Raw genomic sequence first — 27,208 nt, 5'->3', positions numbered from 1 at the left:
TTTATATGTTGCATGTAAACCCCCTCTACTGGTAGCTCTTATTTTTTAATTATTCATCGATAAGGACTGTTACGTTTAGTATATGAGTGGTTTAAAAAGGGGGGGGAAATCATTTGAGAATGCCGGCTTGGCCAAAGGTTATATTTGAATGTGAGAACATTAGATAAGATATGGCTGAAGTTAAATGAGCCTGATGTGCATCTTTATGATTATATTTATTCAGGAATATGTAAGCAATAGCAAGGCAAACATTGGATGATTTTTTACAGACTCCGTGATCAAGGTTTGAATTTTGCTTTTATTGAAAAATGCACAAGTATTGTACAATGTGTTCCCACTACATCCCTCATCCTGGATCGCACTTGCCCACACAGCCCTGCACTCTTTTGGCTACAGAGACAATTAATCAATACAATGTTATATTTGAGCACATCGCTTCTGTATTTATATCAGTCTAAAGGCTGACGTATTCAGGAGCATATGGATAACATGGGAAACCATATCTTGTGGGTCACATTGCACATGCTCTCTGAGGAATCGGTGTAAACTAATGGGACGAGCATAGAAATTATTATAGACCTGCTTGTAGTGACATGAGGAACCTTGCACCTGATTGTTGTTTGAAGCACGTTTATGGATTTGTGTTGTATACTTGTGTTACACAACTGAATGCCTATTAGAGTTACTTCAAGATGTTACTGGATGTTTTGTCTGTATTTGGACCATGCTTGCTACTGTTTAGAATCATATACCAGAAATAATTGATTTTGTGTGCTGCATGCAAGCTTTCACAGAAGTTTTGCCCAGGCATGATTTTATGCCTGCTCAGAGAATCAAGTCTGAGCGCTTGTCCAGCCGAATGTAAATTGTGCCTTAAACGCCACAACTCTTAAAATAAATCACAACTGGCAACATCTGACCAAAAGCAAACCGAGAAACGGAAAGCTTAAAGAGGAATTTGTGAATTTATTTAATGTAGATTGAATAGATTTATCAATGCACAATGACAGAAACTGCTTTTTTTATAAATATATTTTTTACTTAGTAGGTGCGTTGCTGTATTATTTGCTATTGTTTTCAAACTGATTTTTTTGTATGTTCGTTTGATAGGATAACTTGCAATTGTTTTTATTTATTTATTTATTCATTTCGATTTCTTGTCTAATAATTAAATGTGCGATCAGATTGAACTCTGTGCTCTGGTTGAAATCAAAGCATTAGAGGGAAAAGCTTACGCTTGTAGCTTGTATTGATGCATTACAAATCCACACTCGCGTTTTGGCATGGAGTTACATTTTGTAGAAAGCAGCAGTAGCAGTTAGCAAACACACTTAGTGCATTAGTATAAAAGTATAAGAAGTAAAAAGTATTAGCCTGAAACCACTGGTAAGCCTATTACCTTGAAGTTGTAATAAACCTACAACCTGAAAATTGTTCTAAGATAAATGTATTATTATTACTAATAACAACAATAATAATCATGCTGACAGTTTTAACTTTCTGAGTGCTGGTCGCAGTCCTTCAGATCTGATGGATAATAACTATAAACTTCACATGTTAACCGGTACCGGTTAAATTCTGGGCTGGAATCCAATGGTAACTTGTTATTGACATTATGCCAGAGCTGCCTTGGTTGCTGTTTGCCATTGTTTGTTTACTGTAATATAATTAAAAAAAGATTAATATGCTGTCAATTATAGTTCTTAGAAAGAAAATCGGAATCGGCAAAAATCGGTATTGGCCGATCTCACTAACAAAAAATCGTAAATCGGAATTGACCAAAAAAATTGCAATCAGTGCATCTCTAGTTGCCATGAAATCCTTTGAGTTCATGTGTTGGATATAATATGTTTTTCTCAAATGAAACAGTAAAATGCTCATAAAGTGTCTCTCAGTGGCTCTGGAGATTATGTTTACGCATTCATATCCCGCAGACGGCAGAGATGGAAACACGTGACCGTAGCACATGCTTCTGTGTGTGTGGTAAATGCAACCACGCATCTCCGCGATTCATTTATTCACACAGGACATGCAGAATTAATATTTTAATAGTTGTTTTGTTGTTTAAAATTCACAAACACTGGTCTATATCATCAGATGCCTTCTCAAGTATTGAAATTTGGCACAGATTGATTTAATCTTAAAAGATGTGAGTTCGGCACCCAACCCTAGGGCTGGGCGGTATATCGAGTTTGTACAACATATTGATATATTTTTCAGAGACGATACGGAATGAGGCAATAACCGTGTATCTCGATATACAGCAGATTGATACAGAAGCATCTGAAAATAAGAGTACGTAGTGAGCTGATGCAGGGAAAGTGCATAATACAATTTGTCCTCAAATTGACACATGCTTTATATTAAGGGCTTCAAAATAATGGATATAGTTAGATATAGTTAACCCGTAGGCTATAGTTTAAAACAGCTTGCCCTGTCAGATGCTCTTAGATAGAGAGGCTACTCATGCTGACAGACGGATAAATATTTGGTGCTTTACTCAGTGCATAACTTATATTTTACAGGTATATTCTCCATCTGAAAACGTTAAAGTCCTGCAAATATGTCCATTTTGCTGTCAGAATAGGACGAGCCTTCTAAGTAAATATCCGCTAAACTTTAGGCTTCCGTGAAAGAGCGCCGCCACATGCATGCATGCCAAGCTGAAGGAGCACAATAAAATAGGGACGCAATAATTCTGATTAAAATATGATGTAAAAAAATAATGTTTATAAAATATTTGTTGATGGACAATAAATGTAGCCTGGCTTTGCCCTCAGACGTACTTCCGCTCAATTTTCATTTTCCTTCAGTACTACGTCTGGGACTGCGATGTATTCTTAGGTTTTTTCTGAACAAATTTTTACCGGTCCAATCAGCGAACAGAGGGAGTGGTCGAGAATGATGATGTTGATGTCGTGCGCTAGTTTGAGTTGTAGTTCAGTAATAGCGGCGGAGAAAGATGAGAATGAAATCATTCATTCCGTTGTGACACCGCTGCCGAATATCCAGAAGTTAAAGCCGGAGCAAGAACAAACTTTGCTGAGGTTTGTTGGTGGCCCTCCTCCCCAACAGGGTGAAAATCGGGAAAAGTTTGATTTTCCAGCTCGCTCCGTTAGTGGTGAAGGAGTTGGCTGAAGCCCTGTTCGGACGGTAATTTTTTCTCATGGGGGTTGGAAGGTATTGCCATCATTTAAGTTACAGGGGCCAGGTTATTTTATAGTTATTTTATTGCCGTCCGTCTCCTACCACCCGCGTAAAAATCCCTGGCCGAGATACCTACTGCTTTTGACAAACACCAAGGACATGTGGTAATGTAATGGCTGTCCGAATCCACATCTCTTGAGTTTTCAAGAATATATTACTTCAAAATTCACAGTTTATAATCATTTTTGACCACTGCAGAGCACCGTACGGTTGTGCTTTGCTGTTATTTGGATGCATTTCTAGACTTGTATTTCTATCAAATGCTGGCAAGTATTTATAAGAGCAATATATTTCATCACTGCTCAAACAAATTAAAATAAAAGCACATAAACATTTGAATTGGTCCATTATTTATACCAGCATTTATCATCATACCAAGTAGTGTTGTAGTCAAGACCACCTTAACCGAGACCAAGACGAGACCAAGACTTTGAAGGGCCGAGACCAAGACCAAGACCAAGACCAAGACAGGCCGAGACCGAGTCAAGACCAAGACCAAGACAGGCCGAGACCGAGTCAAGACCAAGACCAGTGCATGTCCCCACACTTATGATAAAATGTGGAATATGCATATGATTAGCACTTCTCTCGTATGTGTGGGTGTGTAAGTGTACCATGAGAGAAGTTTTGATCAAATAATTAAAAGGCATTGCAGCTTTGACGGAATTAATCTTTTTCTTCTATAAGCAAATAACACAACTTTTCGTCAATGGGAGGCACTGAAGACGACGTGTCCATATTGTTTACAGTCTATGGTGGACACAAACACCAAACTGACACTGACAGAGTTTTGAGTTTTGTTTTGTGAAAAGCGCTCAATCCCATTTTAAAACCTAAAGTTCCCTAAGAATGCTAATCTGGATGAGGTATTAATCTCAGACACAGTCCATTATGTCTTAAATGAATGTGAATAACAGGAGGTGGAATATGTATCATACAGATATGCATTAGTATGCTGCTTAAGCAAATTATTGTATATATGTATATATTTTTCATTTACAATTTGAAAATGTTATTGTGCAGCTTTATTGTGCAACAACAAGGAAAAGAAACCCTGTACTTGCATTTTTTGATTAACTAGTTTGATTTAACAAATATCTCACATGTGCAGGGTTTTTCCTGGGTCAAAAATGGTCTTTGGTGGTGGCTAACAGACCTACACACACACACACATTTTTTTTTTTAAATGCAACGAAACAATCATTTTTTATTATCTTATGTTTATATCTCATATTATGTATGATCTCTTATCTTGATGTTTCTTTTGTTCCAACAGGTTGAATTGTTTTGGTATATGATCATATCAATATTAGAAATAGCATTAACAGTTAACAAATAGCCTCATTTTCTGCTATATACAATTTAATAAAATGATCAGCTAGTTAACAAACAACTGTTCTGTTTTCACCTCACTCCAGTCCAAATTTTAGACTATTTATTTTACTACACATTCAACATACATAAGCTGAAATACTGTGGATAGTTAAAACTAATAAATCTTACTCTCCACTCTTGCTAAATTGGGTAAGCACACTTGCGTTCTCATTTCTGAGGTGTTCTGAGTAAATGATTAAACTGATTCGTTCAGTTCATTGTTGAACAGATCAGTTCTTATTACCGTCGTTAAAATGATTCGGTTCAAATGAGTCATTTGGTCAGCTGTCAGCTGTTTAGCTGGTCAAACGTTTTTTGAGCGCAATTCACACCGAGCGGTACTTCAAATCAGTTGTACGAACGCGCAACAAATTCGGTTTTCTGAACTTTTGATTTAGATTAATATGTGAAGTATCAGAGAGAGCTTATGTGCTTATTTTGAAGACAGAGAGAGTGCGCGCAGGGTGGAGTTCTCTGCTCTTTATATCCCTTCAGCTGTGGTCTTGACCGGTCTTGAGACAAAATCCCGAGTCATCTTCACCCGAGACCGAGACGAGACCGAGTAAAAATGCGGTCGATACCGAGACGAGACCAAGACCTTTAAAAAGTGGTCTCGAGACCGGTCTCGAGACCAAGACTGATCTCGAGTACTACAACACTAATACCAAGCATATGACATTTTATTTAAGGCATACAATCGTTACAGACCACATGAGCGGCGAGTTCCCGATTACAAAACTCTCCCCTTCACCGTGGTGTGAATAAATCACAATCCGAATGCACAAGTTTTAGTTGTGCACTGAGGTGGCCTGCACATTTATTTTGACGGATTTCCATGTGTGAAACAGGTGAAGGGCGCATGACATACGTCATGACCAAACGTTAGCGATTGGTTATGGCAGATCCAATAGTTTTAAACTTCAACAGAGTACCCGCCTTCGCTGAAGTAAATGTTTGTCAATGGAGAGTGGCCAAACTCTATGTGCAAATGAAATGTACGAGAGTCTGGTAAGACCAGGCTACAATAAATGTGCCATATGTGGAATTTTAGACCATTATAATGCTTTATTCTTTTGTTTTTTATTTTCCTTTTTAGTTTAGTGAATTTAAGAAAAAAATGATTAATTTTGGTTTTAGATTGTAAACTCCCAATTTGCGCATAATATATTGCATAGCCTACATTACATTCACTGTATTTTTTTTATAGTCTTCAATATCAACATTTTTGTTTTTAGGACATCATTGGGCATGTGAAATAAAATTATTATTAAAGTTTTTTTATACGATTTTTCCCCCATCCAAATAGAAAAAACTTAGAATACAGGGATATGCATATCGCAATTTGACAAAAAATACAAAGATTTTTTTGGCCATATCGCCCAGCCCTACCCAACCCTAATGATAACAGAAATGTAAAGTAATGTGCTTTATTCTGTTATAATGTTGACTGCAAACTTCTTAGTTGAACTTCTGAGCTTCTGTTTCCTGTATCTGTTTTTCTTGTAAATATTTACCAGCTATTATTAATGCCATGGTCAGCTGTTTATGATGAGAGCTTGCGAGTTTGTGTCTTGCGAGATTAACATTTAAAGCAAAGGAAAAAGTTTGTGTGCCTTCTAGACTGCATCCTCATTTGGCAGTTTGCATTAAAATGACGCATTTATGCACATCGTTATGTGCGCTTGTGATTGTTACTGTTCTAGACTACATACTGACTGGAGTGCAGAATGGAAATAAGTGTGGTTCCTCTTCAACTGTTTTACTGTAATCTATCACTGTAAGAAACAGCTGTTTTGGGTAAAAAGGGGTTAAATTTAGTTCACTTGTATAACACCCGGACAGCTTAACTGGAGTCATTGTACAGCGACACAACCTCTAAAACAAATCCTCAAAACAAAAATCTTTCTCTGTTGGATAACATATATTTACTCCAGAAATCCTCTTTTGTATACAGCCACAAGAGGGTTGCTGATGGGCAAATTGATAAATGTGCATTTGGATTATACAATGGCTGGTTTTTGTTGTTGTGAGACTAAAAAAGTCTGTCCACCTTGATCTTACTTGCTTAGTTATTTTTTGTATTTATGTGATGAGTTAACATACAAGGCTGTTATTTGTAATGAAGGTGCAGAAGGAAATAGCCCAAATGTTTGGTTGCTCTCTTTTTATTTACATTTTCTTGTAATTTCTGGAATAATGTGCTAATCTAGTCTTTCTAGAACATGTTCATTTGGATGAACTTTTTGATAAATTTCAATCCGATATATTCAGATTCTCAAATATGTGCAAGTGAATTTCTCATGTAAACCCATTTAAAATGATCATGTTAATGGATCTGATTGAATCTGTCGGATACAGGTTTGAGTATGCAGTGTTTAAGTTAGGGCTGTCCCGGTTAAGCAATTTCCATTGTGGTTTAACACCTGGACACAAACAGTTTGCACGAAAATGTTGTAACACTCTTGTATCATTATTAATTTATTTACCATTAAATGCACAGTGACGAATTGTAAAACAAGGCCACAGCCACACACAAAAAAACAACAACAACAGAACTCTGCGGTTGCCGCAATTTCTGTGGTTGCTTTCCTTCCTCTGTGGTTGGCTTGTCAATATTGGTATTACAATATTGCGGTTATCGCAACACACCTAGTTTAAGTTAGTCCCTAATTCCCTGCCATGTTTAAAAAACAAAACAAAACAAAAAACCCTAGAGCAGATGCAAATGGCTATAGCAGCACTGTTTAATGTGAGCCAGAACATTTTTAGGAAGCCTTGGGAAGTTTTATCACAATTGACAGCGTGTTATTAAATAAATGAGCCCAATGGAGGCGTGGGTTCATCCATCAGATATTTTAAACAACCAGCAAGGACTTTATGCTTAGTAACTGAGTGCAAAGAGCATGTTTGAGTCGTGCGCCTCGCAGCTTGCACCCACTGCAGCACCGGTGGATCTGCGGGTGAATGCGACCGGGCCAGTAGAAAAAATTCTTACCGTTGAGCCGAGCCCTGCAGTTCTTCTGTGATTATATGAATATTTATAACACAGAAATAATGGTGCTGTGTGGTTGAAAAGACGGTTTGTGGAGTTGTTTAATACACTGCTCTCTCTGGGTCAGCGCCAACGCCAAATTCAGATTTGAATATTCCTGTGTGGTTTTGGTCAAAGGTTTAATTAGACACAGGTGAATCATTGTCATTTAAGAATGAGTTCAGGATCTTTAACGATTAATTGTGCAGCTCTAGCTGTATTATATGACGAGCGCTGAGCGTGTCTGTCTCTGGCTCTCGGCGCCAGCTAAAATGCATAAGAACGTCAAAGGGTAAACCAAATTCATTTCTCATCATTGCATATTTGAAGCCCTAAGTCTATTACGCTTTTGGGTTAAATAGTTAACCAGGGGTCATTTCACTATTTATTTACAAACTGCAACTGATTAGATCTGTATATTGCACGTGTTTTAGTGCATTTATATTGCATATCTGTTATCTGATTCTGGAAATCCTGAGGGTGAATTGATGTTCAGAAGTTGATGGGGTTTTCACTGGCCAAGTTCACAGTAAATGCTGCTTCTCACGAACAACATTTCTGCAAGTGCAGTCAGTGCATGGGTCGCTCGCTTATAGCATGCATTTCAAAACATAGCCATCTGCCATCCATCTTCCTAAATTGGTTTCCAAATCAGTTGTCAACAAATGAGAGGCTTTAGTGCTACCTGTTGTTTTTCCACCAAAAGCCCTATTGTGACTTGGCCCAAAACACCTATGGCTTAACATTTGCCTAGCCAAGAAATAAAGACAGACATGAAAGTACTGTAATTTTACTGCTGTTCTTTAAAATGATAACTATTATTATTATTAATTATGTGATCTCTTACGTTACAGTACAATATGGGTGGTTCAGCTTTTCCTTTTTTTTTCTTAGCTGATCAAATATCCTGGTTTACTCATTTGCATTCTTGTTGCATTAGGAAATAAATGTGCAAAATAAGTAGGTATCACAAATTCTGCCTTACTGTACTTGACCTTAGTCTTCCTTAGTTGGTTTATCTCAGTAAAGTATCTTCACCCAGATGTAATCAGTGTTCTCGGCTGCACCATGTTTCTTTAATGCCAGGCAGATGGATGTTTTTGTCCCAGTATCAAATGTCTGTATGAACCCGTGTGCTGTGCAGTTTGTCGCACCATTATAAAAAAATACTTTTTCACCCCGTTAAGTAAATTCACAGCACTAATATTCAAACAGAAGGTCAGATGGACTAGAAAAGAAGAATGGACTTTCCGTGAACAGGAAGAGAGGTTTTAAAAGAGGTTAAAAATGGAAAGTCTTTCGTTTAAAGTTATTCTGTATTGATCCATGCAATCTTGATGGTACAAACGCATTATAATTTGATTCTTCACTTTTTATTTTATTTTGCCCAAAGCGCTAATGTGTGATTGATAGCTTGACCTTGTGTTGCTTCGCAGTGTATTTTGATCCTCGCCAACTGGACTTCCATGACATAGGCAGGTTGCAGCCACTGTTGCCCAAGATGCAGATGCCTCTGTGAATAATTTACAACCACGGTTGACCACTGCTGACGGAAGGGCTATTTGAAATCAAATGTGCTGCCTTTGTCCTCTAACAGTCTGCTTTGACCTGTGCCGTAGTTTTTCTGTTTTCTTGTTGACAGACAATTAAATCATGATCGAGTAAGGCATCTTTTTATTTCTGTTTTGGCCTTCCATCCACATTGAAGACAGCGTTTTTGCCACCAAGATGGAGGTTTTTGAAAACGCTTTCCCAAGGGGATACATTTGAAAACAATTTTCGCATTGTAGTGTGGACTGTGAAAACAGAGGTATTTGAAAACGATGAAGCATGTTTAGTCATGTGATGAATATTTGTTGAATGAATATTTGCGAGTACCAAACTTGAGTGTTTTTTTGGTCAGAAACATAGACAATTGTGTCAAAATGCCCTTCTTGGGCAGTACTCAAATAAACACAGTAATTGAACCTAAACAGTTTTGTATCATGTATATTGGAACCAAGCATTAGCTGGTCAAGTGACAGAAGCCTAATATACCTGCTGTTGTCTGTGTATTTAACAATGTTACTCAAACAACAATAGATAATGAGAAGAATCAATCTGTATTTAATTTATACAATGAAACATTTGGTTAATTCAATTTCTGTAGTATTCCTGTACCTGAATACTGTTAGACCTGAAAATCTTAAAGCACTCTTTATTTAATTTTGTATTTGTATTTTGTATTTATTTGTGCTTAATATTTTTTTTAATTTGCTCTTGTTTATTTGTCTCTTTTTTTCTTTCTTTCTGTTACGGGCTGCGAGTGTATCGGATGTTAGTTGTTTTTTTTGTGTGAAAAATAATAACTTGCAGTCTCGGGCTGTCTGATACACACACATATCGAAACGATTTGTGACAAATGTTTGCTAAAACACTGCTAGTCACTTTCAGAAGTTGTAGCGATGCTTTCTTTTCCCAGAGAGAATGTGAAACACAAATGGTTTCATTCTCAGTTTTTAAATACTATTTTAAAATATAATTTAAATAGATTTTACACACTAATTGCAATATCGTATCACATATCGTATAATGCATTATTTAACAAGATATTGCATATCGCACTTTTCTTCAATATCGCACAGCCCTAGTTGGGTTAGTTAGTTTTTTGATGCTATAAAAACAGGGCTGGGACATCATGATTGACAGGTTCTCTAAGCAAAGTAGGCACCGACGTACCACCAGATTTTTTTAAGGAATTTGGCGACATTGGAGCTTTAACTTTAATTTCTACATTTCCATAGCTTTATTTCACACTGACATAAAGAGCTGTTCTGCAGTAAATGGTACTAACCGATTCTGCTGGAGTGTGGGTGGGGCCTTGATACCACGGCTCCGCATCATGATCCCTACTGCCTCACCTAAGGGGGGAATTCCCCCCAATTTGCCCAATTGAAAATCAGCCCCTGTTTAATAAACAGGGAAAATACTTGAAAACACTAGTGTGGCCATGGAGCATTTTTTTTTTTATGAAAATGTTGCTTTCAAATGTATCCGGATGAATTCAGACATAACCCAAATATATATCAATCAGTTTATCTCTGTAACAGCAGACATATTCCGGGCTTTTAGCGTAAAAAATTAGCTTGGCCTAAATATTGCGTATTTGAATGTTTTTTCAAAAGATAGCAGATTAAACTTTTCGTCTCTCAACACTTTTGCAACCCCTGAACAAGATTTCCAAGCTTCTTCAATACATTGTATTACACATCTGTACATGAATTTCACTGTGTTTGCAATCAACTTTCAGTGTGACACAAAGTCAAGTTACTTTCTGACAGCTAGACACAGACAGGGGCGTGGGACTGGGGGGATAAAGGGTACTGAGTAACCAGGGCCCAAGGCAGGGAAGTCCGTTTTCTATACATACACATACATGGTACGGGGGCCCAGCAAGATGGTTTGTACCCAGGGCCCAAAATTTGGTGCTACGCCCCTGGACACAGAAACAGAGGCTGATCCAGTTTGTTTTTTGAGTGCGATCGTTCATGTCATGCAGCATAGATCTGTGATCTTGCGCTGTCAAGAGCAGAGCTTTCAGACAGTCCTTTGGTGCTGGCAAGTTTGGGAGGGTGGAGTGGAATCAAAGCAGATTAAAGGGATTTACAGCAAAAAGTGTGTTAAACATGATTGGCAGCTGATTGACTTGTATGCAAAAATGTTATATATTGGCAGATCAGTGATGTGTCTGGATCTATTTGCTTGTTCAAAAATATATAAAAAAGAAAGAAAGTTCATACAGACAAAATAGACTTTAGTTTTTAATTTATGTTGGGGATTTGATAATGTAAATGATAATGTAAAAGTAGTTAAGCTGTGTGCGTGTGTGCATGTGTGTTAATTAGGTTGACAAATAATTTTCCTCATCCAAATTTTTTCACTGACTAAAAACGAGACATTTGAATGAGTAAAAACAAGACAATTGTTTTATTTAGTATGACTGAAACAGACTGAAAACAGAACTAAAACAGTTAACTATATCAGATGTTTAAAAAAAAAATGCAGGGTCGCTCTTGCTCATATCTAAGGTAAATCATCAACACTATCATCCCTAACATGTATGTTATTGAACTAATGACATTTTAATCGGCTAAATGGCACAGATCAAATGCATCAGGTTGTGGGTTCTCGGGTTCGGTACAAAGCTCTGTATGAAAGCTTTCATTAGCAATTTTTCATACGACCTGTTCTCCATTTCGAACTAAACTGCCATTGTAAAAGTGGCCTGAGACTACAGAAGAAGGACACATTGTCATACACACACACACAGTAGACTTGCGTGGCATATAACTGTTACGGTAACTTGGGGCAATGTAAAATAAGTCATATGTTTCAGCATGTTACAATACATATATGGCTTGAGTTAATATAGCCTATTCTGTAATGAATTAAACAGTTTGTTATCATACAGATTGAGAGCGTGAAAGGTCTCTCTCTCTCTCTCTCTCTCTCTCTCTCTCTCTCTCTCTCTCTGTGTGTGTTTATATGTGTATACTATACATGAATACAAATTTGTTTTGTTTTTTGTGAAAAATATAAAAAAGCAAATATCACAATACAATCACAGTATCACCTTGTAGACCTCCATGACTGTTTTTCAAGGTCTATTTGTTTCTTATAGTTTTTTTGTTTTTTTTGTATGAGCTAATTTATGATATTAAACATGCTATTCATTTGTATTTAGTATTCCAGGAACTAGGTTTTTTTTTTTTTTTCTGTTTTTGAAATGCGAAAAAAATACTTATTGGGACTTATATTTATCTTAAGGAAGTTAGTTAAAAATAAGAAGTTCTCTAATAATAGCTGTTGATAATGCAATCATTTGGTTAAAGGCTTATAAGCATCTTCAGTAGATTGTAACTAGGGTTGGGTATTATTTGAATTAACAATTTTGATTCTTTTTCTCGATTCCAATTCTTATCAGTTCCTAATTTTGATTCTTATAAAGTAAAAAAAGTTTACACACATACACACACACACACACACACACACACACACACACACACACACACAGGACTCTACATAGCGTCCATTTTGGGCGCATTTACGGCTAAAAATGAATGCGTGTGACTGTGAAAAAATATTTAGGCGCACAGGTGCGAGTGACCTGCTCGATTCTCATGAATGGATGTGTAATACAATCGGAATAAAAACTACAATTCCCAAAGTGCATCAACACTGAGAAACTGATCAGTTTCAGTTTCCTACTGCATGCTTTTTATGCCTTCAGTCAGCAAAATAAGTGCAAAAAAGATTGTTTACAAAGTGAAACGGGATGACGCAACCATGTGCACGTTAGCCTCACGCTGATGATTTACAGCCAAATCAAAATTAAATGGAAATACCACTGTGGCAAGCAGCGGGGCGAGGGACCGCGAGAGCGGGCCGGTGACGAGTGCTAATGAGTGCTAGCTGCGTGACACAACTACATTTGCAACGATTCAGAATCGATCCGAAATGTCCAAGAATCGATTTAATAAATTAATAAAATCAGCGGGCTGTTCGTCTCCATTTTGTAACTAGCCTATACGCGACGTAGAGTCCTGCAACGGCATAAAAGTGGCAAATTGTGACATTTTATAAAAATCATGGGCGTGGGTGCGGGCGGATAATTAACTCTGTGCGGGCGGGTAGTAGCGCGGATGAAATATAGGTGCAATATTTCTGTGGGGAGGTGGACGAGAGAGCGAGCGGGACCGGGGCGTGATTGTGAATGAGCGTCGCCTGCGAGCCACACGGAGTCCTCTGAGGGAGCTCGGAGGCATATAAGGACGAGAGATCACCAGACCTGGATTTGACGTTGAGTTGTGTTTGCGTTTTATTATGTGTGTGTGTGTGTGTGTGTGTGGCAGTTGTCTGTGAGGGGCTGCCCACGTTACTTTCGTTTTGTTTGGTTAAAGTCTTTTAAATGTTCGCCGGTTCCCGCCTACTTACTGCAATTGTAAGGGGATATATGGCGTTTGTAAAATTTATTTTCTGAAATTAGTAATAATATTTATATACAGGTTTATCTAAAATAGCTAAAAATAAAATAAAATGCACACTAAATATAAACATTTCTTAAGTTTAATTCATGGTGAAAACATGAGCATGCATAGTTTAGTGGAGGATATACGCATACACACATTTTTGTGTGTATGTATAATATGTATATGTGTGTGTACTTATATTACATTGTCGGGACCAAATGTCCCCATAAGGATAGTAATAGCTGATAGTAATCACTTTTCAACCAGCTCATTGAAAAGTGAGCTGGTCCCCACTTTTCAAAATGCTTATAAATCATACAGGATACGTTTTTTTGAGAAAGTTAAAATGCAGAATGTTTCCTGTGATGGGTAGGTTTAGGTTTAGGGGCAGTGTAGGGGGATAGAAAATACGGTTTGTACGGTATAAAAACGATTACGTTCATGGAGAGTCCCCACAAAGATAGTAAACCGTGTGTGTGTGTGTTTGTTTGTTTGTTTGTTTGTTTATTTTTGTTTTAAAAATTATAAAAACACAACCAAAATATAAAAACCTTGATACAAGGGGCACCAAGTAAAATCTTGCCTAGGGCAGCAAATTGGTCAGGGCCTGCCCTGAGTAAAAGTAAAGCTGGTGAGTGGAGTATATGAAATTGTTGACAACGAGTCTTTAAAGGCAGAGCCTCTTTCATTAGCCCATTCATGACACTGTTGATGTTGAGAGGTGCAAGATAAAAAATAAAGCATTTTAATTTGAATGATTTTAGCGTGTGATTTATCACGGGCACGGGTGGGGTAACGGGCCAAATATTAACGGGTCTGGGGGGGTGCGAATTTAATTTTGATATTTTCAATATGGAATCATTTTGAATCGAAAATCTTTTTGAATTGAAAATCGATTATGAATCGAATCATGGCCTCAATAATCGGAATCGAATTTAATCGTGAGATGGTAAAAGATTCCCACCCCTAGTAGATCCGGCTGCAATGTTTTTCTGCTAGACGCATGCAGTTCTGTTTATGAAGCGCCATAGTGCCAAAAGTTACTACTTGCTATTGCTCTGAGTATTGGCATGATTGCATGTGTGATACTGATCTTGTACAAAAATCCAATAGACAAGTTGTATTAAGTACGTTTTAGCCACAACACTGTCTATTTGTGAAAATCAAAGTCACACCAGAACTGATTTGCATCTCCAAGCGATTCGATTCAAATGAATCTTGTGTTTTGAACCATTGACTGAATGACTTGCCGCCACCTACTGGCGGTTTTATTTTCATATACTTTGCATGGACTTTTTATTTAAAATAGTAAACTTTTAAAGTTTAATTTGTACATATTTCTAAATTCAAAAACTTATATGTAAAACGTTCGTACAACATTTACCCATGAGCTGCATTAAATGCTTTAGGTGTTTGATTGTATGAAGCCAGTTCTGCTTTTTTCGTGTGTGTGTATTTGTGCTGTACTCTCAGAAGTTAATGATAATATTATGTCAGAATTTGTAGCTTGTTTTAAACTATGTATAATGGTTGTTTCTGAGTATATGTTTTGTTTGACACATTTCAGGGTTTAGTGCTGCAATATCCTGCCTGGTCAAACCTTAAATAAACCGAAACACTATGTAAATGTGTCTAAATCTCACTTCAGATTGAGCTTCTGTGCCACTTCTGCAGTGCAAATATGGATATTTTGATATTCATATTCATCTCATATGATTGGAAACAGTCTGATTGTGTCTAATTGTTCTAACTAAAATTATTACTTAAATTAACATTTTAAAAACAACTTTTCTATTTTAATTTAAGAAATTGACAGATGATGCATACATTTAATAAGATTAGAAAACATTGCTCTTATAATGGTAAAAATGCCCCTGGACATTAATTTAAAGGGCTGGTTCCATTGTTTGGTTCAGGCTGGTGGTGGTGGTGTAATGGTGTGGGGGATGTTTTCTTTGCACACTTCAGGCCCCTTAGTGTCAATTGGGTGTCGTTTGAATGCCACGGTCTACCAGAGCATTGTTTCTGACCATGTCCATCCCTTTATGACCACCATGCACCCATCCTTTGATAGCTACTTCCAGCAGGATAATGCACCATGTCACAAAGCTTGAATCATTTTAAATTGGTTTCCTGAACATGACAATGACTCCCACAAATCTCCATCAACTGCATGATATATATATATATATATATATATATATATATATATATATATATATATATATATATATATATATATATATATATATATATATATATATATATATATATATATATTAGGGGTGTAACGGTTCACAAAATTCACGGTTCGGTTCGATACGATACACTGGTGTCACGGTTCGGTTCGGTACGGTTCGGTATGTTTTAGATACAGCAAAAATAAAAAATTGGCAGATAAATTACCTTTTTTAATTTTTTTTTAATTAAAACTAACAAAGTATGATTTTTTTTTTTTTTTACATTGAACAATGATGGAGTTATACTTTACCCATCTTCTATGTAGTTACAGGAATAAGACATTAGCTCTTTACATTAGCTCTCTCCACACCTTTTTCACACACTACTGCTTCTGTCATCCCTTTGGCGTGTCTGAAGAACGTGGCTGTTCAGTTCTCATTCATCGGTAATGTAATGTGCCGTTGTAGCTTTGTGTAGCCCTTGACATCCAGCCGTCTGTTGTCAGAGCATCCGCTGTTGCTTTGGCCAATTGGTTCTCTGTTTGTGCTTTTGTTTTTTGGGACAAAGCAAGAATTACTGGCTGAAATGGGCTCGTGAAGGAACATAACGGGGCTCAATTACTTTAAGCATGTTCTTAAAACTCCGTCTGCGGTGCGTTTTGCGCTGCGTATGCGGTGCAGCAGCCGCACACCCTGTTGTGCTTTCAAATATGCTGCGTTTGTAGTTCGCAACCGTTAACATGGGTACGGAAAAAATACGCACCGCATAGACTACGCACTGCAGACGGAGTTAGTGTGAAAATGGGCGTAAGGTCTCATATCCGCGGCTATAGGCTAAATGGGCCACTCGCCGCGGTGATGTCTTTTGCCATTTGAATGAGTTGGAAATGTCTGTCTTAATGCTGCGGGGATAGTTTGTGGCTGTTTCTCCTTTTTATCGTTTTGTTGTCGGCGTAAATGAGTTGACATGGCATTAATTATTCCCACTGCTGTACCATCATGTAGCAAATGCGACATATAGGGATGCACGATATTATCGGCACGACATCGGAATCGGCCGATAAACGCTTAAAATATAAAAATCGCCATCGGTCGATATGAAAACATTATGCCGATATGCCTTGCCGATATGATAACGTGTTGATATGCGCCTGCAATAACTCACGTGTGCAAGGAGTGCTACAGATGAGACCATGTCAGCACTGCAGTCATTCTTCAAGTGAAAACAAGAAAATACATTGCATGTACAGTGATTTATATTGACTGTTTTTAAATGCTGCCTTGAATTTCTGAATGCACGTACAGAAGGACGTGACCGTCAGCAGCAGATTTGCCACGTTTTCACAACAAAACGAACCCAAAACAAGCCCAATCGCGTCTCCCCACTCTCTAGCGCGTGCGGCAGCCTCCACAGCAGCAGAAGCTCCTCCAGGTCCTAGTGCCCTCCAGCTAGACCGCTATATATTTATACATGTAGTGGGTGCGCTGTTGTTACACTAATACAATGAAAAGTAGAATACACAAATAAATTGAAGTTACTTCTTGTTCAGTATAAACAAATCAGTAATGATGTCATAAATCACAAGCATGACACTTGTAAATTAAATACTTTTATATACAGTGTATTAATCTGTAATAAAATTTTATGAAATGGATGATGAAAAATAATCCAAGGAGCTCTACAATAATTGTAGAATTAAAAGACAGCATCAATGGATGTCATGCCACCCCCACTTCATGTGCACAAACGTTAAATCCAAAAATACAATATTAAGGTTGCAGCTGCATCTGGGGTGAAAAATTACTGACTTTATTATTGTTATTTTCAGAGCTTTTAATATACTCTTATCATAAAAAGAACTTTATTAAAATTTATTTATCTTCAACAAGAATCCTTTTATTAAGGAGACCTCAGAAATCTGAAACCAGAATGAAAAAAAATAGTTTTTGCTCAAAATGGTGTTGTTTCCAAACAAAGGGAAAAAATAAACATATATCGGTATCGGCATCGGCCAAAATTAGCTGAAAAATATCGGCAGATCGGATATCGGCAAAAATCCAATATCGTGCATCCCTAGCGACATACCGTTGTTTTTTTATCCATCACTCTTGCCAACACCATCATAGCTTACAAAGAATCCAAAGTTCACCCAAACACCAGACCTGTTGGTTATTGGAGGATCTTCTATTTCTGGTTTGTTAAACAATAGCCATTTTGCCACGAGCATTCAGCGCGTAGCCTACTGAGTAAGCGAGCAGCTGACTGAGCAGCCTAAAACATATTTGGTGTTTGTTTGTTTTTTTCACTTCGGCGGTGTCAGGGGCATTGCCTGTTATGTCGTTTTGGTTATTGTTGAACGCATGTCATTATATTTCACACACTTTTTTATTTTTCCAAGTCTAATTAATTAGTCCGAGAACCGTTCGGTACATAATGCGTACCGCGTACCGAACCGAAAGCCTCGTACCGAACGGTTCAATACGAATACGCGTATCGTTACACCCCTAATATATATATATATATATATTGCAGTCTTTTTTTGCAAAACACAATTCATTGTAGCTGAATACTATGAACAAAAATCAACAGGCTAGGAACTTTCGTCTATGGTTTAAAAATACCATAGTAAAAACTCTTTGGTCGAAAAGAGTAGACGATGGAGACATATAATAAAGTTTTGTTTTAAAATGTACAGCAATTCCTCAAATATTTGCTTCATTCTATTCATATCCGGGTTTGAACATTTCTTGGAAGGAACTTTTTTGAGACATGAATGCCAGGAAGTCTGTTTGTAAAGGTAAAGTGCAAGATCTCTCACTGCCTGAGAGGGCTTTTGTGTGTGCTTCTCAATAGGAGCAAATCCTACGATTCCCAATTATGCAGTGGAAAGTTTTTATTTGTTTTTTATTTTATTTGAGAGGTTATAACTAAGGTTCAGCATTTATATGCAGTATTGCACATTTGGTTATGATTTAAATTCCTAATTTTTCTATAAAGGTTTGGTGGACTTTTTCAAACTGGCTTTACAGTACAGTGTACACAGACTCTAGTTCTGTGTTTACAGTGGCATTGCAAATCAGTCTTTGAATATATCAGTCAAATTTTTATTTGAATGTGGTCAGAACAGGACAAATATTATGTTTGGAATCAGATTTCCACTTCCACTTTTTTCACATTAGTAAATGGTTTGAAGTCCAGATATTTCTACAGGTAGCAAAATTATTTGTTTATTCGCTCTATTACATTTCAAACTGGCCTTAAACAAAAAAATAAAATAAATCTGTAGCCATTTGAAATTTGGAGGCAACCACAGCATTTTTATCACAATCCAAATAAAGATTCTGCATTTTTATTGAATGATGTTAAAAGTTTCATTGTTTTGCTTACACATTATATCACATATGAACATATCATAATGTAATAAGCTGTGCCATTTTACAAAAAGATAAGCTGATTTATAAATATATTGTATTCCTTTATATATTCTATTGGAAAAGTGTACAGAGAGGGTTGCTTCAGTGTGACCCGTCTCTGGTCTGTGTTAACATCCTGTTTACAGACTTCATAATATTTCCACACAAATCTCATATTGGGAAATTATTGCAATGCAGTTTGTGTACAAGTCCAGAGCAGACAGGCAAAATTAAGCCATCAACCATTTCTATTCATATAGCAATTAAAGCATTGGCTTTTACTTCATACACCACAGCAATGGCAGTTGTGAGGGTGGCATGATACAGAACGCCTCAGGCCACCCTCCTCCACTGCTTGGGTCCCATTTACTCTTGCCATGAAACTGCATCTTAAGTAATTGGATAGCTATCTGATTTTCTGAATTCAATTGTCCTAGACCACATAAAAGCACTTGGGTGTGTTTACATGGATGATTTTGTGTTTTAAACCAATAAATCTAATTACTCAACTCACTTTTTAGTGCCAAATGTAATGAGGGGGACTTGGTTTCCGATGTACTGCATGAGTACAACTAGTCGCATTGTCTTTTGCTGTATACAGGTATGGTAGCTGAGCACTGATATCTGCATCGTTACTGAAGCAACCAATAGGAATGACTGAAAAAAAGCATTCAGATTCAGTCTGATCACATACAAAATGTGTGGGCACTCAGCCCTGTGGATCACATTTAGAAAAACAAATAGGCCATTTATGATTTAAGATGTGCAGTTTATTTGTTTCAGTGTGCAGTGATAGTTTAAAATGGATCATAATTCTTTCTAATATTCCATGCACCAAGACAGAAAATAACATAATTCCCTGTTTTCTGGGGTCAAGTTTTGTTGGTATATGGTGCTATAGTTCATGCGTTAAACAATAGAACAGAACTATATAGTTCGATATGCAGTCATGCTGCCATTATTCCATGTCTGATGAGGCCTCTGGAAATATAAAAATGTAGATGTGTATGAATAGAAGTGTTCATTGGAGTAGTAAAGGTCATTCTCTTTATTGCTTAATTGTTGCACAGTTAAAACCCTGATTCACACCAAACTGACACGCAGACAATCACTAGATTACAGTATGTAACTTTTCAGACATTCCATGAACATGTCGAGCGCCATCAAAAACCAACAGATTTAGACGGGTAATACACTGATCTGACAAAACCGGACGTCTTTCGCCATTTGTCGTGTAAATTGGCGAAGCAAAGAATAAAACGTCAAGCAGTAGCTACGTTTACATGGACAATTTTTTAAATGAAATCCATTCCGATTTATGAATCCAAAACATTGTGTTTACGTGAACGAAAAATAAAGTGATCAAGTTGATGTGTGCGTTAATATGTTACAAGCTTCAAATTGGAATCGATCTTTTAAAATGGGCACACTACACGAATATACAGTTTACCGCTTTGGTGCATGCTAACCATCATCCGGCCATCGTTCGTTTTCTTTGTTTTAAAAAGCAAGCTTAATATTGCTCTTTTCCGGGTCCTGGATAGGAGACGATGCGCACATTTTGTGGCATGCTGCTGTGGATCAGAGCCTGAAGCATGGACTGGTATGTTCTGCAGCACTTCAAAAACGATAAGTGGAACGAGAATTTTAAAATGACACACCACAACAGTCATTTATTACACTATTCAACAACAACAACTCGTTTTGTGCGTCACACGTCATTAAGGAATTTCAGTGTCATTGCACGTGCACAGACCAATCCAGTTTTGGTTTTTAAACTGATCAAGTGTTTACGTGTCCTATCGAATGGATTAGAAAAGGTTTAAACCATCCCTTAAAATCTGAATGACATTTCAATTGGATTTAGCCAATTCATTCCAGTTGGCGTGGTTTAGACTTGGTCCGATTACAAATGGATTATTAGGGTCTGTGTAAACCCGGCTAGTGTCTGAAAGGAAAGTCTGTGTGCAGAGTAAGTGATTTGTCACAGCGCAACAAGTTTAAAACAGAAAAGTGTTTATGTAAAATGCTGAAATATTTCGCATTCTGCACTTCTAGGTCACTTATCATATAATCAAGCATTGATCATGTGAACCTTTGAATGGATGGGAAGATGTCGTTCTTCTATTGAAACACAACATTCACTTCTGCTAGGCAAAACCTTTCAAAAGACATTGCTGGCTTTTTCTAATATACAGGCAAAGTGTTGGTCATCAAGTTTATTTTGTGTAAGAAAACCACCATATGTGATTACTGTCGGCTATCATAACGTTGGCTGTCATTCATGGGCCGTGTTTGGAGTGTTTTTAAGCTGCCTCTTCCACCAGCTAAAATATATTTACAGTGCACACTGCTGTTTTACCTCGTGTAACCCTGCTGACTCAGAGGAGTCTATGTATCCCAGCGTCTCATATTAAAAACCGAGAGCAGCTCAGCGGAGGGGCAAGGGCTGTTGTCAGGAAGAGCAGTCGTCGAATATAGGTCAAAGATTTATTGAGCCATCTACTTGTTAGTGGAGAGGGCAGGTGAGCAATTCCCTTATGTTTGCCACTTGTAATTAGTTTTTAATTTATTCTAGATGTTTCCTAACATATGCTCAAGGCATTGGAGCAATTTGGTGTGCTCCTTTTGTGATTCAAAATGAGTAAATATGATTCTTCCTCTGTTGGTCATAGTGCATCTTGTGCACCATCGTTCTTTTCTGCCTTGATTTGGATGTGACAGTAATTCCAGCAGATTTTCTCCTAATCCCAATAACGGTAACTTGTGTCTCTGGAACAAATCCTGAGGATTTATCCCCACTAAAGGCAATTAGCAAATTAATTCCCACCAAAATAATTTACGTCTTTCCTTCAGGATATTGTTTTTGTAGTGTGATAAACAGAAACAATACAAAGTTATATTTCTGTAATATTGAAATAAGCATGTTCTGTTGGTCTGTTGAATACTGATTTAAAAAAAAAACGCTTTCATTCAGAAACATGTTGACATGGAATATTTCAGAATGTATCACCCCAATTGTATTTTAGATTTTATGTCTCTTGTCAAGTAAAAATGTTTTATATAATATTTAAAATGTTATGGATTGTGATATATTGACCTTTTACTATATACATTGTCATGTGTACAACCAGTGAGTTTTCGCGGATTCGATTACATGATTCAGTCTGTGATCAATTTAGTCTAATTCATGTAAAAGAAGCAATGCGTTCATTTTTGCATGTATGTTTTAGTTTATGTAATATTTATTTGTTTGTTTCCCTGTGCCACTCCTAAAAAGGAATGCAGGAAGCACTGGTTTCATGTTGTTTTAGTAATAAAACCAATGATGTGAATTACTACTGAAGGTGCCTCGTCTTGTGGAATGCATATACTTAATGATTGATTGTTCTTCCTGTAAGAAAGTGGTGTATGTATGTTTGGAACACACTTAAGTGCCATTTGAATTTTCCTGTAATCACATTATTGCCTTTATGCACAGTGTGTTCCATTCAAATGTATCCAACTTGATGCTGGCACTAAAACTTGCCCAAGTCCTCAAAAACTTGTCCCAAAGCGTAAATTGTTCCTTGTGGCACAATATATGAACATAAGCTCAAGCCAAATGTCTGGATCTCTAATGTTCCCATAGATGCGAGATTACTGCCAAACTAAGCTAACACCTGACTTTCTGTTGTATTCTGTTACGCTCCGAGTGCAAGAACACATCTTATGTAAACGTCCAGACAGACTTAGTCGTACGAGTTTGCACGAGATCCCATGTGTCTTTGATCAGGATTAGCAAGTGAAGTAAGAATCTAAATCCACTATTTGCTCTTTATTTTGTTCATGAAATCTTCTAAGATTTTTGTCTTGTTTGTTAAGTGATGTGATGATATTGGGTGTGTTTTGGATAATTTCTTAACACTCATCACATCAGTGTCATATTCAAACATGATCTGAGTTGCGGTTGTTTCAGGAAGAATTTGGGAAACCGCCCTCCACCACATCCTGTTTCAGAGTGACCCTTCTGTGTTAATCACACTCGCTGCTTTACACTTGTTGTTTCTGGTTAACCGCAACACTCGTTTTTGTTTTGTTTTTACCATATGGTAACCCATGGGGCCCATCTGTGGAATTCACTTTTTCAGGGTTATTGTAAATCAGTTGTGTCTGAATCTTATGAATCTCCAATATCTGTCATCTTTGATTGATATTCACCTGCCGATCAGTTACCGACTGATGGTTGGGGTTTAAACTTTATGCTTTGTGGTTGTGTTTAAAGTCTTCTGAGAGATCAGTGCAGCAGGTGTCAGTTTCCACAGCAGGCAGTCCATGTCTTAACCAGCTTCCCCTGTGGTTTTTTTCCAGGTGCCATTCTCGGCCGCTCAGAGACACAAGAGTGTGTGCTCTACAACTACAACCCCAGCTTGGAGAACCGAAGTAACCGCAGCGGTATTGAGTCATGTGTGGGAGACAAGGACAAGAGGCTTCATTGCTTCGCAACTTGGCGAAATGTGTCAGGATCAGTTGAAATAGTAAAGCAAGGCTGCTGGCTTGACGATCTCAACTGCTATGACAGGTAATCTTTAGCGCGTATATGCCTGTTTGACATTGCCAAGGAACCAATATTGTGTAATACAGATAATCAAAGTCAAAACTTAATGCAGACAATTTCATTGTTTTTGAATTCACTATCATAATGTGGTGTATTGACCATTAACAGTGCTAACTTTAATGGGATCCTTTTGAGTCAAATATGAATGAAAGAGTCAATGACTTGCGCCTCAGTAAATTAATCTTGTATGTTTATTCACTGCTCGCTCTGATGGAGTCAGTGAATGATTTGTTAGAATGAATCAAACTGATAACCCAGCAGTCTGTGAAGTTTTTTGACTCCATCAGAATTATTCAGCACAATTTGAAGTGTCAGGTTCAGTGCTAACCGTATGTCACAGCTTTCCCCTCTGAAAAGCAGTTGTTTTAATTTCACTTTTAGAGATATGGTCAGATACTCCAGCCAGAGTCCTGCACGGGTTGGGGTACCCGACGGGTCGAACCGCAAATTTTGCTGAAATGGTTGAAAAACATCCAACTGTGTCGGATACGGGTGAGGGTTGGGTTGGACAAGCGCGGGAAACACAGGTCTAACATGGGTTTAAAACAGTCACGTGTCAAGTTGTCAACGTAAAAATATATGCATATTTTTAGGAACACATCTACAAAAATATGTCTTGCCTGTATTTCAAGTTTATAAAATAATTTCAAAACAATATCGAATGCCGCCGCCGGTGTGCGTACACCCATTGAAAATAATGTTCGAATTTTAAACACGTGGCGTGGTGCTGTAATTGCTTTTGTATGACCTGGCAATAAATGTGTAGGCCTATATAATGTTATATGCTAAACTGATTTTATTTTGGTTGTGGGTCAGGTGTCAGTTCTATTTTAACCGGGTCGGGTCGGGTGCGGATTTGAATTTAGTGCTCCATGTCGGAAAACAGGTTGGATGCGGTTTACAAAATCGGTCCCGTGCAGGACTCTAACTTCAGCACTGGCCTTTTGATTTTTGACTATATCAAAGTTTCAAAAATTTTAACTTTAGTAGAGGTGTGTTTGCTGCTCACATGCAGTTTTTCACTTGTTTTGCATCAGCATCTGTACAATTATTGCCATTTTGTAAAAATATTGCATTGTGAGGGGCACTACCATTCTAAAGTTTGGGCTCAGTAAGATTTTTATTTTTAAAGATATAGTACTTTTATTATATAGCAAGGATGCATTAAATTGTACAGTAACAGTGAAGACATTTATAAAGTTAAAAAAGATTTCTATTAAAAAAATTCTGTTATTTTGAACTTTTTATTTTTTTTTAAAGAATCCTAAAAGAAATATATATATATATAATATTAAGCAGCACGACTGTTATAGATATTGGAAATAATAAGAAATGTTTATTTAGCACCAAATCAGTATTAGAATGAGTTATCAAGTGACACTGAAGAGTGTGGTAATGGCTGCTGAAAATTCAGCCGTACCATTGCATAAATAAATTACATTTTAATTTGATCAAATCAATTTAACCTTGGTAAGCATTAGAAATGTATTTCAAAAACATTTTAAAACTCTTACCAACCCCAGAGTTTTGAAAAGTAGGGTATACTTTTATTATTATTATTATTTCAAACATTGTTTAACTTGCTCTAAATTGGCCATGCTCTACACATTACAGAGAGAATACAGCAACTAAATACTTCCTTCTCAAGATTTCGTTTTTTCAGATAAAGTCTAGTGTAAACATGTTTCCATGTTGAGGTTTGATTGTGAACCTTGTAACCTTCAGCCATAAAAGGGGAGATATTAAAAGCAGGTTTATCAATGCATCTGCCCCTATGCAACAGGTAGCACTGCTGGCAGATCAGGAAGTGCTTGTCCTGAACGAAGGTGTTTTGATAGCGTGCAAAGACGGCAGCACTTCTCCTGTCCTAACATGCTGCTGAACCTGTTTACCTCCCTCGCTAGAAAGATTTATGTTTTTTTTTTTCTGCACATTGCTCTGCCGTGTCAATTCCTGAGCAAGTTTTGCGACCACTTAATGGCGCGTGTGCGTCGCAAGACAGTAACTGACTCACTTTTCTGACTAAATGCCTCTGGAATGTCATCCATTCCCCTCTTCTATTTTTTGTTCATTTGCACCTGTGTGTATGTATCTTAAGGATTATTGGTGTGCTGCTAAGCTTTGTTTATCTTCTTTAAGCCAACCTGAGAGCTCTGCTTTGATGTGGGCTGCCAGATTTTAAAAAGTATCTCTTTGGCACAGGCATTTTTCCGCCCGTGTGCATTTATTCATTTGTTTGCTATAACCCGAGCAAATTCCAAATAAACCTTGCAGCATGCATGACTTATTAATTCCCAAATGTGATGTCATCTTTGTTTGTTTTATTTCCAAAAAATATTTTTATGATTCAGAAAAAAGTGCTGACCATTTAAAAAAATTTAATTAAATTAAAATGCATTACATTATTGTGATCAGTATGTACTATTGCTCAACAATTTTAGTCTTTCAGTGGTTGAAAAAAAAAGAAGATCCGTTGTTGACTGAACTCTGCTTATTCTTTATCTTATAGCACAGAGTGTGTGGAAAAGAAGGAGGACCCAGATGTATTCTTCTGCTGCTGTGAGGGTAACATGTGCAACGAGAAGTTCTTCTACAACCCTAACCCATGGCCAGGTCATAGTAAGGCTCCCTTCAGCGACACAAACAGCAAAGTCTTTAAGGGTATTGGAAGTTCTTTAGTTCTACCTCTCTTTCTTTGATGTAATTGTGCTTGTGTTTGATTCTGTCATTGTGAAACTCTCCTTTCTGTCTTTGTGTCATCATAGTTTATATTCCCTAATAACCTTATCATCAAAATCATCAGATTACCTCAAAGCACCTTTCAGGTGTTTTTTATGACTATTCATGTCAAAAGTCATAACACGTTCACAGTTCACAAAAAAAATTTGTTCCATGCGTTTCATATTCCAAATTATGAGATTTGTGTTGCCACATTTTAGCACCACAATGCTACCTGATTCATACCTGTCTTGTAACAAATGTTTTTGTTGCATTATAATTAGGGAAATTAATTGTTTAATTAACGTTCGATAATAATTTAATGAATAAAACGTATTGATAGTCGATTAAGCAGGATCATGCGCATGCATAATCAACCACAAAGCACGTAAAGCAAACAAAAAAAAATCAAGTGAGTGCTCTAGAGTTATGTTTGGGACCATTTTACAGCTGGAGTTACACCTTCATGACTAGGTTTCCGTGTGCATTCACAAGCTTTAAACTGTTTTTGACCTTTAATGGATGTAAACCTGTTGTTGGAGACAACAGGGCACTTTAATCAGCAACACTATATTGCACTTAGTGTATTATTTTAGATGCCCTTTTAAAAGACTACTATTGAAAAATGTATATATTATATATAAAGTAGTTATTATTATATAAACCAATTAGTCTAGTA

The 27,208-nt window shown here is 37.1% G+C and overlaps 1 protein-coding gene across 2 annotated transcripts in view; it reads left to right on the top strand.

The window, feature by feature from the left end:
* acvr2aa (activin A receptor type 2Aa) overlaps positions 1-27,208 on the top strand; it is a 56,837-nt gene that overhangs the window by 1,620 nt on the left and 28,009 nt on the right. For both annotated transcript variants that reach the window (XM_067443826.1, XM_067443827.1), the window contains exons 2-3: positions 23,565-23,775; positions 26,321-26,472. In XM_067443826.1, the coding sequence (XP_067299927.1) occupies positions 23,565-23,775; positions 26,321-26,472 (363 nt within the window). The remainder of the gene's footprint in view (positions 1-23,564; positions 23,776-26,320; positions 26,473-27,208) is intronic.

This window comes from Pseudorasbora parva, chromosome 5 (genome assembly GCF_024679245.1).
Source record: "Pseudorasbora parva isolate DD20220531a chromosome 5, ASM2467924v1, whole genome shotgun sequence".
NCBI lineage: Eukaryota > Metazoa > Chordata > Actinopteri > Cypriniformes > Gobionidae > Pseudorasbora > Pseudorasbora parva.
The sequence above is the reverse complement of the archived record's forward strand: the minus strand, read 5'-3'. Positions and strand labels throughout refer to the sequence as shown.